The 17,331-nt window shown below is 42.8% G+C and overlaps 1 protein-coding gene across 9 annotated transcripts in view; it reads left to right on the top strand.

The window, feature by feature from the left end:
- The window catches only part of Tomosyn (syntaxin-binding protein tomosyn), a 276,177-nt gene extending 262,820 nt beyond the window's left edge, over positions 1-13,357 (top strand). For 6 of the 9 annotated variants that reach the window (XM_069501906.1, XM_069501905.1, XM_069501907.1 and 3 more), the window contains 9 exons: positions 372-488; positions 1,230-1,352; positions 1,850-1,959; positions 2,546-2,771; positions 3,096-3,204; positions 4,443-4,532; positions 6,117-6,212; positions 6,510-6,634; positions 7,111-13,357. In XM_069501906.1, coding sequence (XP_069358007.1) covers positions 372-488; positions 1,230-1,352; positions 1,850-1,959; positions 2,546-2,771; positions 3,096-3,204; positions 4,443-4,532; positions 6,117-6,212; positions 6,510-6,634; positions 7,111-7,367 — 1,253 coding nt within the window. In that variant the 3' untranslated portion in view covers positions 7,368-13,357. Of the gene's footprint in view, positions 1-363; positions 489-1,229; positions 1,353-1,849; positions 1,960-2,545; positions 2,772-3,095; positions 3,205-4,442; positions 4,533-6,116; positions 6,213-6,509; positions 6,635-7,110 lie in introns of all 9 variants that reach the window. The other 3 variants (XM_069501900.1, XM_069501903.1, XM_069501902.1) reach the window with 2 other exon arrangements.
- The last annotated feature ends 3,974 nt before the right edge of the window (positions 13,358-17,331 follow it).

The raw sequence follows: 17,331 nt of genomic DNA, 5'->3' as shown, positions 1-17,331 counted from the left end.
GCCTGAGTGAGGAGCGTTTTGCGGGGCTTGCAGCGTTTCTGAAACTGAATCATCTCTTACCATCAGCATGGATGGTGAATTTCACTATTCAAAAGCCTTCGGCAGTTTTTAAAAATAAATCAAAGGACAACTTATCAACCAATCGCGTGCTCTCGCATGGTAGAAATTCCCTCGCGTCCCCTTAGTGTCAGTATTGACACTTTTAGTGTATGCGTCGCGTTCATTTAAATCTTTAAAAAAAAAAGTGGATGGAGATGATCGCCGCACGCCTCGCGCCGCCCAGCGGTGACTGGCGCGTCACTCAGGCCTAGCGCGATAGTGCGCGACTAGGCGGAGGGATAATCTGTATTTTGCACCAACCGGCCGCGTAGACAAGCTGGACAGCTCGTTCTCGCGCTCGCGCTCCAGCAGCATGTCGAGCCTCGAGAACATCTCGCAGGAGGGCATCCAGTGCCTCGCCTTCGCTGACAGCTACACCAAGAAGTCTGGTGAGTGCCCTTTTCTACCGACACATACCTATCTGAAACTGCGGTTAGCTGCAAAAAATTGTTTAAGCCAAAAAGTACCTACAGGAATTTAGACAAACTTCAGGTCCTAACTTTTCAATACAGATGCTGCACATTACTGCATTAAACTATAGGAACTGTGAAAATGCTGATTGTAAATTTATTTAGGTACTTCTACTACTCTATGATAATGTAGTTACTATAATAAGTTGCACACCAAATTATTGGTTGAATGTCAAGGGCTCAAAATAGATTTAAGACCAAATTGTACCACATTCTGGCAAATAAAAACTATTTCTATTACTCAGAGCCTCAATAGCTCAACCGGTATAGGAGTGGACTGAAAACCGAAAGGTCGACGGTTCAAACCCCGCCCGTTGCACTATTGTCGTACCTACTCCTAGCACAAGCCTGACGCTTAATTGGAGAGGAAAGGGGAATATTAGTCATTTAACATGGCTAATATTCTTTAAAAAAAAAAAAAGCTTATGTCGTCTAGAAGTCGGTATATAAAAGGAAATAAATAAATTAGACTTGACTAAAAAACTTAAAATACAAATTTATTTTCAAAAACTAAATAAAAAGTAATAGAAATCGACATGTGATGCTCGCCCAAATCAATATAAGTACGACGTGTAGAAACATTTTTTTTTACTTTGGCAATAGGTTTTTCGACAAGAGTTTTTAGTCTTGTAATGTTATGAAAGTTGTACTCGATCGCAGATCCCACGACGTTGCTGCCGACGCTGTGGGTTGGCACGACGCTGGGCTCGGTGCTCACGATGATGATCAGCCTGCCCGAGACCGAGCTGCGGCACACGCAGCCTGTCGTCATCTCCACCAGCGGTGAGTGAGAGCAGGAGGCGCGAAGCCCACCAAATAGCACAGCTTCATTTCTATTACTAGCTCATTTAGCTTGTTTCCTTCTCTTTTCGGGCGTATCATACTAAGAAGCGATGACTACTCAATAAACAAAGTAATCAATATGTTTACCAAACCACGAGGAGAGGAAGACCCCCAGCCACACGGTGATCCAATGTCGAGAGGAACGCGGAACGCCCATAATATCTCGCCAATGAAAATCCAGGACAGAAATTCCTGGTGTTTATGTACAAGGTGGCCCGACCCCAAATGAAATAGAGACAAAGACAAGAGAAAAAAGAAAGAAGAATAACTCATTGGACTCTTACTCTCCAAAGCCAAGATAATGAGATAATCTATTGTGGGCTTCACGCATGTCTCTTTCTATAGGCATCGTCGAATATTGTAAAAATGGAGCCTTAAAGTCAACTCTTCAAGCCAAAAGACTTGTACTTATTTTACTTGTTGTTGTATATTTTCAGGTGGCCCTATTTTTAGGTTAAAAGGTTCAATATTGGCGATGTCATTTTTGGACTGCAATGGTGCTTTAATCCCTTACTCGTACGAAAGTTGGAAGGACGACAGTAAAGACGTAAGTTTACACAATACTGTCTTTATAATATTTTATGTTGTTGTAAAGACTTGTTTTGGGTTTTTCAAAATAGCATTTGAATGTACATAGCACGCACAATCTCACTTTGTGACACTTTCTGCATGACTGAGAATTCCCAGCCGATAGAATCTCCAACTCCTAAGTACAAACAAATTTATAAGCTTCCTTGAGTCGGGGATCTTAGACATAATACTTGTTCTCCAGTATATAGTACAGTTTAAAAATATTGAATACTCCAACGTAATGATTTCTTTTAGAGCCTTCAAGACGTCTGATTCGGTAGGTCAGGAGTTCGATCCTGGGCACGCACTTCCAACTTTTCGAGTTATGTGCGTTTTAAGCAATTAGATATCGCTTGCTTTAACGGTGAAGGAAAACATCGTGGGGATACCTGCATGCCTGAGAGTTCTCCATAAAGTTCTCAAAGGTGTGTGATGTCTGCCAATCCGCATTTTGCCAGCCAGTGTGGCCCAAACCCTTCTAATTCTGAAATCAGACCTGTGCTCAGGCGGCCTGCAGTTTCGGACGATATCCTGCTATATGTAGTCCCGGATGTGGGTTGCAGTGCAGAGACCGGCGCGACCGCACGCCCACGAAGCAGGGCTCCTCGGGCAGCCACACGAGCCCCACCCCCGCGTGCGGCGCGGAGGCGGCCGCCGATCGCCAGTTCGTGGTCATTGCGTCGGAGAAGCAGGCGCGCGTCGTGGCACTGCCCAGCCAGAACTGCGTCTACCGCCAGCAGATCGTCGACACGGACTTCGTCGTCAAGTCCGAGATCGTCAGCTTGAAAGGTAACTCCACTATGCACGCAAAATTGTTGGATAGGCTTATGCTTGATGACAATCATGCTCAATAAAAAGGTAGTGAGATCTAAGTTGAAGCCTGCTTGCCTAGAAGATGCGTATTCACTTTTGCCTTGAAGGTACTATTATCCAGGTTGGCATATTGCGCTAATATAGCCGTTGTTTCTAACTTCCGGCTACTTAGTCGAGAACGATAAAAGAGAGGAATAAAACACTTCTTTTGCTAATTATTCATTGATGAATTGTTTAATTCCTATTGTAAAAAGTGGTAATAGTAAAAGTCGCTGCAATTGTCTGGTCGGTTGGTTGCAGACAGCGTTTGCCTGGTGAACTACCTGTCGACGGGCCACCTGGCGGCCTACAGCCTGCCCTCGCTGCGGCCGCTCGTGCACGCAGACTTCCTGCCGCTCTCCGAGCTCAGGTACCCGCCGCCTCTACCCACCACTTCACATTCTTTGCTATTTTCTATTCAATAGATGACAACTGAAACTATCCTGTGAGTGGCAAGAGAGAGCAGATGATGTTTGTTTTATTTCAGTTGTATCTTACCGAATGAACAGCATAGTTTCCGTTTTTGATGAAATCTTACTAAAATATTAACCTCGTGTAACGAGTGAGCACTCAAAGCGACACGTGGAGGCGACAAGTCTCCGGGGACGGAAGGCCCCGCGCCCTTCCTAGAGTCCCCCATGCACCCGATCGAGGCACTAAATGATAAACAGCTTTTTTCTATTTATATTCCCTAGATACAACTAGCTTCGCTAATGTCGGCATGAGAATGCTGTATTTACGCTACCGGAGATTTTGAGATTGTCTTTTTACGATTTACGCATTCCATCGCCAGTCACGATATCAGCCACTACACCGCTAATTTATCATTTGGGGGCCGACCGAGCGCGTCCTGAGTGTTGATCGATGTTAGAGGAATGCGCGCTCGCTCGCTGCGGGGCTCCGTCGTACCCGCACGCTCGTTCCGCACGCACAGCCCCGCACCGAGCGAGCGGAATGTCGTACCGACACGGCCAGCACCGTTCCGCTAGAGTAGAGCCGCGCTCTTTCTGATCACGAAGTAGACAAAATTTTGCAAACTTGTCGAGCACCTCCTGTGCTTTGGATATTTGGCACTCTTCATCTATCCTTCCGTCGGACCGATCGGACACGACACACACCCGACTCAGTCGGGGACACGTCGCACTCCCGCCGAGCGCCGCCGGTGCCGAATGTGTAAATACGCCCGACACGCCCTCGACCATGAATGTGCCCGACATCCGACCGCATCGATATCTAGTGCTAATGAGACTTCATTAGTGTGTAACCCTCATGCCATGATGACATCTAACCTGTCTTTAACCCAGCATTACTAGAGCGATCGACCTCAGCTCTGTGGCCGCGCCGCCCTTCTCCAACTCCTCGTCCGTTGGCGAATAAACTTGCAGCCTAACGGCTCACCCCAAGCCTTACAACTGCTACGATCTAAAAAAATTGTAATGAAAATGACAAGAATTTTGAAACGCAGTATTCTATTGCGTATCCACCGCAGTGCATGAGCCAAACTAGACAATAATTTGGCTAGCGAGTTTGTTCATCCCCGGACGAAAGGTCCCGGCGCGGCCCCGGCGCTGGGCGAGCTGCAACTGACGGTGCCTGTGTTCCCGGTAGCTTCCAGACACAGTCCAAACAGAGGGGTATCGTAGACCCAATGCTCTCCATATGGGGCCAGCAACTGATAGTTAACGAGGACACAGATCAGTAAGTCGTTCATAGCGGAGTTGCGTTAGTCATGTTCATCAGCCCCGCGATGACCCTGCGCGTGCTCATGTTCCGACAGCTTGCCGTTCCCGCCCCGCCGTACCCGGCCCCGCCATACCCGGCCCCGCCATACCCGGCCCCGCCATACCCGGCCCCGCCATACCCGGCCTCTCGCCCCTCGCCCCGGACAAGGACGAATATTTTACGTTGTGTGTTCAAATTTATTTGTGATTTCTCAGAAATTCTCTTTTAACACTAATTAATTTATTGGATTGTTTTAAAGGTGTCAAAGGTTAGATTTTAAATACCTATCTCTTGAAATTAATTTAATATTACCAAAGTTTTAGTAAATATTTTTTTTGTTATCATAAAAAATATGTGTTAAATTACATTTTTGGAATTTATTATTACCTAATTTAGTCCAGTCCGTCCGTTGCTTGCGTCCGCTTCAGTAACGTTCCCCGACAACCGACCCGTCACACACACAACACCTCTGTACTCACACGCGCACATCACAGCACATAACTCACAACAATGTTTCATTTCTTACATGTTACAAGATTCTGTCTTTCTACACTTGTCTATATTAATTACTGCCTGTTTCTCTGCGATTCTTTCTCTCTTGGCGCATGATCGCTTTGGTCGTTTTCTCGAGTCTGTACTTATATATAACTATTTTCCCTCATTGGCATTTTCATTTGGTATATTGCTTTTTAAATTACATAATAGAATTTAACACCTATCACAGAATTTTTGACAGAGGAACCTGAGGAATGAAGGTAAGGATATTTTATTCTTCAATCTATAAAATTTATTTTATTTTTATAAAAAATTATATATAAGTATATAAGTAGACATCTGTTTATTAATTAGTTGACTAATTTTATTTTCACCTTTCTTTCAACTACTTATGCATATATTATGTAAAACTCCTTATCTTCACTATATTAACTCGGGAGTGATAACGTAAGCCCAACGAACGAGATCCGCATCTGAAGCAAACTTACATCCACTATGGAATTATTGAAATGTTTAGGCCGAAGCAACTACGTTATTACCTATAGTTTTATGAAGTCATATAGAAGGAAATCCTCGCTGAATAAAAAATTATGCTTATAGTTTTTGAAAATTCCCTCCAATATCATCTCTGTCATAGGTTATTATTAACAATCATAATATTTCAGTAGCTGATTCGCCTTCATCCGCCAAGAATTAGGTTTTCTTTGTACCCATGGAAATGTTTTAGTGTTCCGACGTAAAAAGTGTTTTATGTCCGTCTCCAGGATGCAAGCTATTTACCTGTTCCAAATTTCATTAAGATCGATTTAGCGGCTGCACAATGCATAGAGAACAAACAGGTAGACATAATATAGACGAACAGATATGCTTCCGCAGTTTATAATTACTATACTATCCATGATCTAATTTCCATATCCGAGCGGTATCTTCGTACCTTTATTCCAAGGTAGCGAGACCATCGGTGTCTATTCAATACCCGCTCCGATAATGCCATTGTAGAAGTTCATCCAGTAGATAGATATGATACGAAGAGGGGGATAACATGTGCCCACCGTAACGTTGCAGAATAGCGAAGACGTTCTGCTTCAGCAACCGCGGCCACGGCCTCTACCTCGCCTCGCCCACCGAGATACAGAAGTTCACCATCGACGCTGAATTCTGGTGAGGATTTGTTTTGTCAACGCCCAAGGGTTTATTGAAGCGAAGCTTTTTACGGACGCCATAGACTCCATCGCAGGCACCGGGGAGTTAAATGGGAAACAACGTCACCGTGTCGTTAACTTCCCCGAGAGATGCAAGAAATAGCATCTTCTTCGTATTGACTAATCAGATTGGACGAGATCGAACCAGACTCGAAGAGACTGGACCAGACGAGTCTCTTATCAAAACTTTAAACACCCGTCAAATACTGAAAGACGTTCCAGGATTTTTCTTGATCCAAAAACATATTCATTACAGCCAGCAGCTCAACGAAATGATCGGCGAGCTGTTCCTGCCGCGCGACATGCCGGAGCCGCCCAAGGAGAGCTTCTTCCGAGGACTCTTCGGCGGCGGATCCCGCGCCCTGGACAGGGAAGAGCTTTGTGAGTATACAAGCGAGCTTTTCAGCTGAAAATCTATTATGTGTGCTCTTGTGTCTGCATAAGGCATACAGTACTGTGCGGAACTGGGATCCGTCACAGTCACAAATGCCCGCGAGTCCGAGGCCGGGGTCCCATGCACGGCATTTAAATTAAAGGTTTTCTTTCCTTCCTATTGCTTTGCTGCAGCAGCGGCCCAACGAAATGATCGTCTTACTAATGTTGTTTTTGCCACTGCATCACCTCAACTGAAACCGCCCATTCCGTGGCTCGTAACTAAATGAGTGATTCGGTGACCTACCGTGGTGGATCAGGACTACAGCGTCCAAATATGACAACGGCAAAGTAAAATAAACTTAGTGTTTCTGATCCTATCAACATAAGGGAGGTGTAACATGACTCTACTGTTAGCATGTAGTAACATGGCGTAGCATTTTGGGTGTTATCAACAAGCACAACTCGTGTGGTTACGTTTCCAGTCGGCGAGAGCAGCGGCAAGCCGAACCGCACCGTCGCCAAGCACATCCCCGGGCCCTCGCTGGAGGCGCTGGGCACGCGCGCCAGCACGGCCGCCGGCGAGGTGTCGCGCGCGCACCAGCTGGTGGTGGAGCGCGGCGACAAGCTCTCGCAGCTGGAGGACAAGACGGAGCGCATGCACATGCAGGCTGGCGAGTTCTCCTCCTCCGCGCACCAGCTCATGCTCAAGTACAAGGACAAGAAGTGGTACCAGCTGTGAACTCGCGCTCGCGTCGCTTCTAGTGTACAAAACATTCACGGAATGCTCGTCTAGTGAAGCCAGTCGTCGCGGGTGACCTTCCAGCCCCCGGGTGTCACCGCCGCGTAGCAAATGGAACTGATAGGATAGAATCAAAGGACCGGTTTTCCCGATACAAAGTCGATAGTATTCGCGCGGTGGTCATGCTATTTAGGACCTCATTCGCTACGTCGTTCGAATCGGAATTTATTTGTGACGTCAAACTTTACGGTTCTCTTGAGAGGTGTTCAATTTGAAGTCATAAATTACGTATTCCGCTAAGCATTTCGACAACGTAGAGAGTCGGACCCTACAGGCGGTCCCGTCCCGCCTAGGAGCAGCGCTCCGCCCCATTAGAGCTTAGCGACCTTCGAAACTTTACTAAAAACATTAGAATAATAAAATTCTTCGTAGGCGTGACTCGACTTAAATAAACGCACAAACTCATACTGTGTACATGTACGTTCGCGCCGAGCGTGTTCGCGCTCGGCGCCTCATCGCTGAAACGTTCAATTATTTCTGTGCCTCGACGTGTTACGTGTACCACTCCCTGATCTATGGCGCGCGACTCGAGGCGACGGCTCCGAGTCGCTCGCCCCGTACCCGGTCGTCGGGAGACGGCTCCCTCGATTTTACCGTTAAATTATTTTTTAGAGTCCAATAGTTGTTAGATATTATGAGAAAAACCATACTAAAATGTTATAGACCGAGCTCGATATCGTCCCGTGCCCGTAACGCCGCGCGATCGCCGCACGTTACGCGTACGGACGGTGGACGCTCGGGCGCCGCGCGCACGCAACGTTCGCATTCCTTCGTGCGATGTGATATTGTAAATATTATTACTTACTATATACTTAATCTTTTTATACAGTGTACCTTATATATATTACTAACGTAGTGATTTCTCTATATCGCACTCTTCCCGTCTCGCGTCTTCTCCTGTTTTTAACACTATATTTTCCATTCACCACGGACGCGGCCGCGAGCCGCCGCCATTATAAGAAGGGTTGGCTCCTTGGCCCATACTCACTGGAGCATTTGAATCGTAACTCAGTCGTATTTGCCATTGTTGATGTCATATCTGACGCTCTCCTACGAAGAAGTCGAGAGATCTCAAAGACGTCGCAATAAATAGTTCGCACGTACGTCACGATTGGAACGCTCCAGCTTGGCTCTAGCGTCTAGCATTAACATTTGAGTTACGTTATAGTATTGAGTAAATATGAGATTATTTAATGTTGCAACTTGAAGGATAGTGACGTAGATGTAACTTTTGATAGGTGCGGAATGCGGATGTGCGACAAATTAACTATAATAGCGAATGATGTTGATGTGTATAAAGTATTGAATAAATAATAAATGTTATTAAATAAAATGATTGAAATTTTAAGCATTGGATGACAATAATTTTGTTACTATTTCAATGGATAATTTGTTTATCACCGTGAGGTGCGTATTTTATTATTTTCTACATACCTAATTAATTATTTATTTTAATTTTGCAAAGTTGTGCTCTGAATTTTTATCCTCTCTAATAAATCTACATTTATTTTAATTCTATTTCATAATTAATGTCAATATAGTTTTAATAAACTCGATATATAATTGTACATGTTTTTGTTTATTGCGCTTTTCCATTTAATTTATAGTGCAGTACCGGGCAGTTAAATATCACATATCGAGCTTTAGAAAGAGATAATCCCCAGTTTCGGCTTCGTAGAGTGTCGTCTCTGTCACTCATTCCTATGTGACGTTTTGTCGCTGACTTGTCTGTGTCAACGACGGAGACGACACTCTACTAAGCTTAAGCTATCGATTATCTGTTTCTAAAGCTCGATGTGTAATATTTAACTACTGGATACTGTAACGTTTGTTATATAGCTCCTTCTCGTTGATATGATTGTTTGTTACATAAGTATATTGAGTTTGTCTGTGAGTAGATGTTGTCGGGGTGGTCACCACTCTCCACGGAGCAATAGGGCGCGCGAGTCGCTCGCCGGTAGCCGCCAGGCAGTAAACCAGGCGCTAGGCGCTGACCAGACCAATCGGTGTCGTGTCGATGTTGTTAGATAAATAACTATTTACTAAATAAAGCGATAACTAATATAACATTGTAAAAATAATTGAAAAACTAAGTGCACTGTGTATCGTATAGATAGTTCACGCAGAACCAGCGCGCTGATTAAACATTGCCTACGCGACGGGTCGAGATGGCGATCGGGGTGGAAACGCCCCACGCTAACCCGGTGCGGGATAGCGCGGATGACGTGCGGTTGTGCGGGACATCCCCCGATTGCCATCTCGATCTGTCGTGTACTATTGGTATGTGCTGACTTTATTATCACAATTATGTTTATCTCGTAGGCAATGACAGAATTCGCTCGGCTGTGTTAGGTGACACCTCATCATCATCATCATCATTATCAAGATAGTCTACTACTGCAGGGACATCTCAGGTCTCTTGTAGGCACTTCCACACGCCACGGTGTTGTTCCGCCTGATCCAGCAGCTACCGCAGACTCGTTTGACGTCGCCTGTCCACCTGATGGAGGGGTCTTGCAACGCTGAGCTTTCCGGTGCGAGGTCGCCATTCTTACGCCTTACAGCTTGGGACCCCAATGCCCTATCCGTTTTTCGGACTATGTTGCCTTGCCCATCGCCACTTCAGCTTTGCGACCCGCTGAGCTATGTTTTACTCTGGTTCTCCTACAGATCTCCTCAATTCTGATTTGATCACGTAGAGAAACTCCAAGCACAACTCTCTCCATCGCCCGCTGAGTGACTTTGAGTTTTCTTATGTGGTATCTTATACATGTCGTAAGGTTATGTACATAATTTAACAATCAAATTAAATATAACATAATCACGAAACTCAATTAGAAATAACTTGTGTGGTAGGCATGTACCTACAGCGAGTTGGTTCTGCATGTTGTCCCAATATGTAGGGTAGGTGTCGGTGTATCGCATGGCAATAATTGTTGTAACGGAGCGTCGCACTGGTGACGCCGGTCCTCTTCCCCTCTGTCACGCTGTGCTCTGTGCTCTGTGCTCTGTGCTCTGTGCTCTGTGCTCAGTCGCCGCGTGCTTCCGAAGCTATGTTCTTTTATGGAAGTATCTGGACGGCCACAAGCTGTCGTTCGATAGTAAAACTTACCCCGCCCCAAGTTTTATTAGCTTTTAAAATTTGCTCCTTCGCGCAAACTATTAAGGTTTCATTTTTATTGGAAGTGTCAAGTGTAGGTACTTTCGGTAGACGGAGAACGAAATCTAATCACACCGACTCCACGCATTTGTCCTAACTTCTACCTCTATAGAATCTTTGTGAAGCGCGAAGCCAGAAGCACACGGAGGGCCTCCATAGCGAAACGAAGGTCGAGAAGGTGAACTGAATAAAGGGCGACGGAGCGAGTCTTCTGGTGTGGTGTTGTTCATTTCAAAACCACTAACATACCTACTAGGTACTTTCAATATTGAAACTTATGAGCTTGTATGTAAGCAGCAAATTTCAAAGACTAATAACTTCACTTATGGCTGTAAGTTTATTTTTAAATCTAACATACAGACGCCATTGATTCCACTATCCATAGTAAATACCTATCTATAATTTAATAGCGACTCTGAATAAAATATGTTAGATGCCAAAGGAAAATATTCAAACTCCATTTTGTATATACCTATAAACACTTTGTTAAGCAGTTGTATTTTATTTTAGTATGTCATAGTTTATTAAGAGATTTGCGAATACGACAACATAGCGTTACTATCGATGGAATATTGAATTAAATTATATTTATTATTACTTGTAAAGAAACGTATGCTGTTCCGATGTTATATCACTAAAGTTGAACATATTTTAACCAGATTATTTTGGTATGTAGAAGTGTACACGAATGATTACAGAATTGATTCGAGAAACAAAATATTTTCTTATCTATATTAATTCGTGGTTTCACGGTTTTAGTGGATGGTATGTAGGGGTTTACATGCTATACGCAATAGTTTACAACTAACGGTACCTACTTCTAGGGCTCGTTTACAACTAACGGTACCTACTTCTAGGGCTCGTTTACATCCCTCTGGCCCGTCTTATATGGATCTGAGTTTAATTGATATCTCTAATTAGTTATTTTAAACCCAAAAATAGCCATCATCCAAATATAATACTTATTGATCGCACACCTAGGTAGGGGTACTAATAACATAGGTACCAAGTACAAGTGATACTTTATACATATATTATAAGTATACCTACCTACCTATGTTTTAACTGAGAAGACCATCTTTAAAATGTAATGTTAAACTTGTAAATACCTATACTTACCTATTTTTATTCGAGATTTCCTTACTGCTATCCTTATTTTTACGTACATACAGCCGCACTCAGAGTCGCTAGTCGTTACTTAAGATTGAGTTAAAACGAGACAGATTTATGTGAGAGAAATAGCTCTGTCTCGTTTTAACTAAACTTAAGTAACGATTAAGCGGCTCTGAGTACGGCAGTTAATTTTTAAATGCTAGTTAGTATTCTTGAAAAAAACAGTAAAATCAGTAAAATTTAAATCGTGTGAAATTTTTATATATTAGGTTTGTTAAAAACTAACCACTCTGTGTGGGTTTGTACGTCTTCTCAATTGAAATGTATAGAAGGTGTAAGCGAGTGTTGAGGTTGAGGTTACGCATAACGCAGGTGCGATGGCTTAGCTACCTCGATAGATACAAAATTCGCGATCCGATGCTCACACTCGTATCCTTAATTTGTGCTTCACATTGAAGGTAGTCTGATCATTTGTAGGTGTGTAGAAACCTACACCTAAAAGGCAAAATCTCTTCCGTGTTGATAAAGTTCCAATTTTTCATTAGATTCCTATTTTAATTATTAGTAATAAACTTTACGTGCCTACTTATATTTTAATGAAACAAGTGCAATATTTTGAGATTTTTAAGATTTCGGAATGTGACTGTATTATAATGAAAGCATTTAGTCTGTATTGAAATGATGGTACTTAAACACGCATGCTTAGTTAATATGTAACTCGATTTATGTATCTATACTATTGTTTGTTTAACATCTTAGCTCTACATATAATTTTAATAGGTAATTAAATTTTCAAATAATTTTAATTACATATTGCGAAACTGGCAGGAAGGTAAGTGAATCGTGGCGTCTGGGAGACGCAGGTTCGAATCTTGCCGGTTCCGAAAATTTTGATATAAGTATAAAATTATTTAGAAACTCAGCTACATTTTAGTTTTCCTTAGTTTACTTAAAAGATAAACAAATGCCAGAAAGCTTTTCGGAGAAACGCGTAGGTACCTGAGCTACGAGATTTGTCCGACGCATTACACGTGGAATTACGTTTTTCACTCGTACCTACCTATATTTTCATGGTCCGTTCGCGGTACTACCTAACAAGGTCCTATGCGCGTTTAAACGCATTTCAGCGAGAAGCTATCTACCTTTTAAGGCAGTTAAGGAAAAAAGATTATACCTATATTATAGTCCCTGGCGTGATCGCCTCACAAAAGTGTGCCTGGTTTTGTATACTGTGCAAGTGCATGTCTCACTTATGAAACGCGTTAAGTTTTGTAATTCTATAGATCGTTGTCGCCCCCCTCCGCTCACGGCTCATGCGCTATCTGTTATCTATGGTTGGTAACTATGGTTCCCATTGAATGCGTTTATTCGGAAATTAAGGGACTAAATTAATAATAAGGTTTGTAAATAAATAAATAACTACCAAAACTTGTGGCAAATTATTGATTGTTAATCTTTACCGTAGTTAATTTCAATCATTATTTTGTATTTAGAATTCTTTTTTAAATTTCGGAACGAGGAGGTTACAAACTACGTATAACATATAACTATACATATTGTATATAAAGGATGCTGTTGAATTATATTATTTAGTTTGGTAGATGATTATAGTCATTATATATAAATAAAAAATACAAATAAAATTATATCAAAACGACTCTACTGTTTTATTTTTCCAATAAATACTTTACTACTTACCTATAGAATGAATCCCATTTGAATATCATCAAAATCTGTTCAGCCTACTGATTCGCTAGATGCTAACTCAGTTTTTATTTTTAATCCATTGAAGGTTTCCTACAAAAAAATACTTTAATGAGTATCAATCTCCCGCAGTGGTAAAAGTTCCCGTTGTGGCGTGGAACCGAGGCACGTCTTTTTTTAATAGCTGAAAACTCAGTTTTAGTTGTATTATACTATGCAAAGCGGATGCGGCGCGCCATTGTCTCCTTGTTTTCATTTAACAATTTCAACGTCAACCTGAGTTGAAGTTGTTACTTGGATGAATGATTGTCATTTATCAAGAGGCTTGGATGCTGTACTTCTCAAACTAAAGTGCCATCTCCACACGGACGAGAGAATCGCAGCGATCGTCTCGCCGTGTGACAAAATGCGATACAAACTCTAGTCTATCTCCACAGGGCGATACTAGGTTTTGTATTTTGTCACACGGTGAGATCGACTATCGCCGCGATACTCTCGCCCGTGGAGATGGAGTCTAAGGAATACCCTAGCCTAGTCTGAGAACGAGGTAGAATCCGAGCCACTGACTCCAGAATCCACTTCTCTAATGGCCTGCGCAGACGAGGGACTATTATCCGCGGAGGTCAATGGATCACTAACAACTGCATCGGATAACGCACACGAAGGATTACACACACCACGAAACTGTAGAAAACGATGAGGGATTTTGTCCTCTCCGGTAAACAATAGTCCCTCGGCTACGCAGGCCCAAAAGGTGTGCGCTGCGCCTAAGGATTCCTATTTTACCAAAAAAAAAACAACAATGCTATTGAGCAACTTTTTTAATAAAACTTTTTAACTATGATATAATAAATACAATAGAATACATTACGAGCATTTGTTGTCTCGGGCGGTCGGGCGCGGCGAGGCGGGGCGGCGTGGCGGGGCGGGGGAAGGAAGACCCCTACACTTCAGAGTTGAGAACACAACGCATTCGTCTATGAAGAGATGCAGTAGTAGTAGTAGTAGTAGTAAGAGTTTTTTTATAATTTTCTATCCCCTCCGGGAATTAGTAGACAGGAAACGGTCACTCGTTCTTTACACACTCGAATACACGCGCAATTTAGTAACGCATTTATTCGGGGAGGACAAAAATCCCTTATCTTTTACTACGATAAGTATGGCATTTACTTACTACGATCCAAGTGATCCACTTTTGTCCTCCGCGGACAATAGTTCATCGTTTGCGCAGGTCTTTACAAAGAATGTGAACTTGGAACGCGTGACCGCCTGTCGTTTGCTAAACCCATTGGCGGAAACTGTGATATACCTAAATCGTAAATAAGCACGGCACGTCACGGCAGGTCGAGATGGCACGCCCGGCCTCCGTGCTAACCCGGTGCAACGGGCGGGCGCGGAACGCCCTCCTACCCCGATAGCCACCTCGACCTGTCGCAGACTATACGAACGGGACTAAACAAGGTTATTCTTCCTTTAAAGTTAAACAAAAGTTCGCGTCAATTTTCTTATCATGCAAATTCTTAGATTTGTATGTAGAATGACGCAGCGGAACCGCTTAAACGCCGTACCGCTGCGCAAACGCAACGCATTGTATGGCGTTCACTCTAAGTCCCCAACTCCACGTACGAGAGAATCGCGGTGACAGTCTCGCCGTGTCACAAAATCGATATAAACCCTATGGGCCACAGCGCGATACTATCGCGGCGATAGTTTGTCACTTCACAGCCGCCAAATAGTGATGACGTCACTTGAATTGAATGAGGATTGCGACGTGTGCTGTTAGATGTGCGAACACCTTAACTCGGCGTCCTGCGCGCCTTGTACACACACTCGCACGTAGGCTGCGTCTACACCACACCACACTGAAGCGACAACTATCAACTCTTCTGCATTCCGCTTCCAAATAAATATATAGAGCCTAATATGTAGTTCTTCATTTGCACCGCAAAATAGCACCTAGCTCAATACTAAAATGAATTTTAGAATGTTATGTCAATCCTGACTGAAAGTTGATTAGGTACAGTGTAAAACAAAAATATTTTAATTGTTATTTCGTTGTCATTTTGTGCGGTCCCAGACTACAAAAAAATCTACAGCTTCGTTTTAAAAATAGCGATTTTTGATTTACAAAATTGTAATATGTAAGTCAACTGTTAATAATTATTTATTATCTAATATTTATTACATGCTGGCATGCCCAGCATGCGTTGCAATAAATACCTTTTGTTGTAACCTACGTGCGTTGATACCTGTTGTACGTTAATAGCACTATCAGCAACCTGCACACTTCAGGCATGTGCCAACAATAACGGTATAAAATTTCAACTCGATACGTATACAACTCTATACCTATAAAATAAAAGCATTTCATTTAGTAGTTATAATTTGACAAATCCCACTGATTCAATAATAAAAAATTTGATATTGACTAGGCGCATAAACGATACACACGTTGTGATAAGATCTACACTTGAACCAAATAAGTAAAACATTTGTAGGTATATCTAATACATTAAAATAAAATAATACATTCCTTCTCCCCTTAAGTTTTATAGCAGACATCTCGCGGTTACTTCGGTCCGTTCCAACCGCACGTTGTACGCACGTTGTTGGTACGCTCGCCGCACGTCAATGTCTCATGTGTGTACAAAGCTTTACTTTAAATATGTTCGTCCACAATTTACCAAAGAGGTACCAATATAAGGAATGAGAAGTATTCGGTTGGAACTGTAAGCGCTCCGGGACGAGGGTGCAGTGGGCTGGACACGCAGAACATTCAACTCAAATACAAAATACACTATTTTTAAAAATCCGATACAAGTTAGCCCTTGACTGCGATCTCACCTAGGGGCAGTTTCAGTATTATACCAATATCCCTTATCGGAACGCTGAATCACTTGGCGGTACGGTTGTGCCAGTAAGGTGGTAACTCGCCACGACGAGCGTTAACGAACCACGATGTATGTGTATATTGTGTGCTGAGAGATATGGGTATATGGGTGAAACCAACCCATGGGATTGTTTTATCAGCAAAAAGGGCTATGAAGTGCAACGATTCTGTTGGAGGTATCATGCGATTGTCCGTCTCAGGGTAATCTTAGCGCAATCTATTTTGTATGTGAGATCAATGACGCGGAAAACCCATTCTCATACGGGGAGACCCAAACCTAGTAGTTTTCAACGTCGACGTGACTCCTAATAAGGAACGGGCCATTTTAGTGAGACAATATCAAAAACATCAAGTTTGTCGTAGTATAAAATTAATAGGATTAGTTGCGTCGGCGTTGAATACTGATCTATACACCATGTGAGATAAGGCTTATTTTACAACTACCTCATCGGCATCTGTCATTAGCCTCAGACTTCAGCCAGGATATCAATATAATCACAAGACGCGAGAACTGCTATAACACTGGAGTCCTAACATTCGGCAGAACGGTTCACAATCGATCACATGTTACCACACTCGGTTAAATACAAAACACGTATAATTCGCTACGACACAATATGATCTATGGTCAAAACTGTTATGTAAACATTCAGAGGCTGATTACTACGTCCCCTACATTTATTACCAATATGTATAGTACGCGACAGTTCGAGATGACAATCGGGGTATGAGGCGGCGGGACGCGATATCACGCACCGGGGTTGTGCCAGTGTACACCAGACTCCCATGTCGACCTGTCGCGTGTGAACGCAACGCATTCATGTTGTGTAGCAATCTAACATGTATTTTACTCTGACGTTATTGAGTTAGGAATTTTATCAACGTTGGTGAGATGGAAAATGTTATCCTAAGCGCACCGTTGATATTAAAACAAAGTTGAATGCATTTTATCAGCCCCATTTATGTATTGTTTAATGTTTATATATAAAGTAACATGACATTAAGCCTTAATGATTAAGGGCCTGTGCAAACGAGGG

Source organism: Maniola hyperantus, chromosome 11 (genome assembly GCF_902806685.2).
Source record: "Maniola hyperantus chromosome 11, iAphHyp1.2, whole genome shotgun sequence".
In the NCBI taxonomy this organism is placed as follows: domain Eukaryota; kingdom Metazoa; phylum Arthropoda; class Insecta; order Lepidoptera; family Nymphalidae; genus Maniola; species Maniola hyperantus.
The sequence above is the reverse complement of the archived record's forward strand: the minus strand, read 5'-3'. Positions and strand labels throughout refer to the sequence as shown.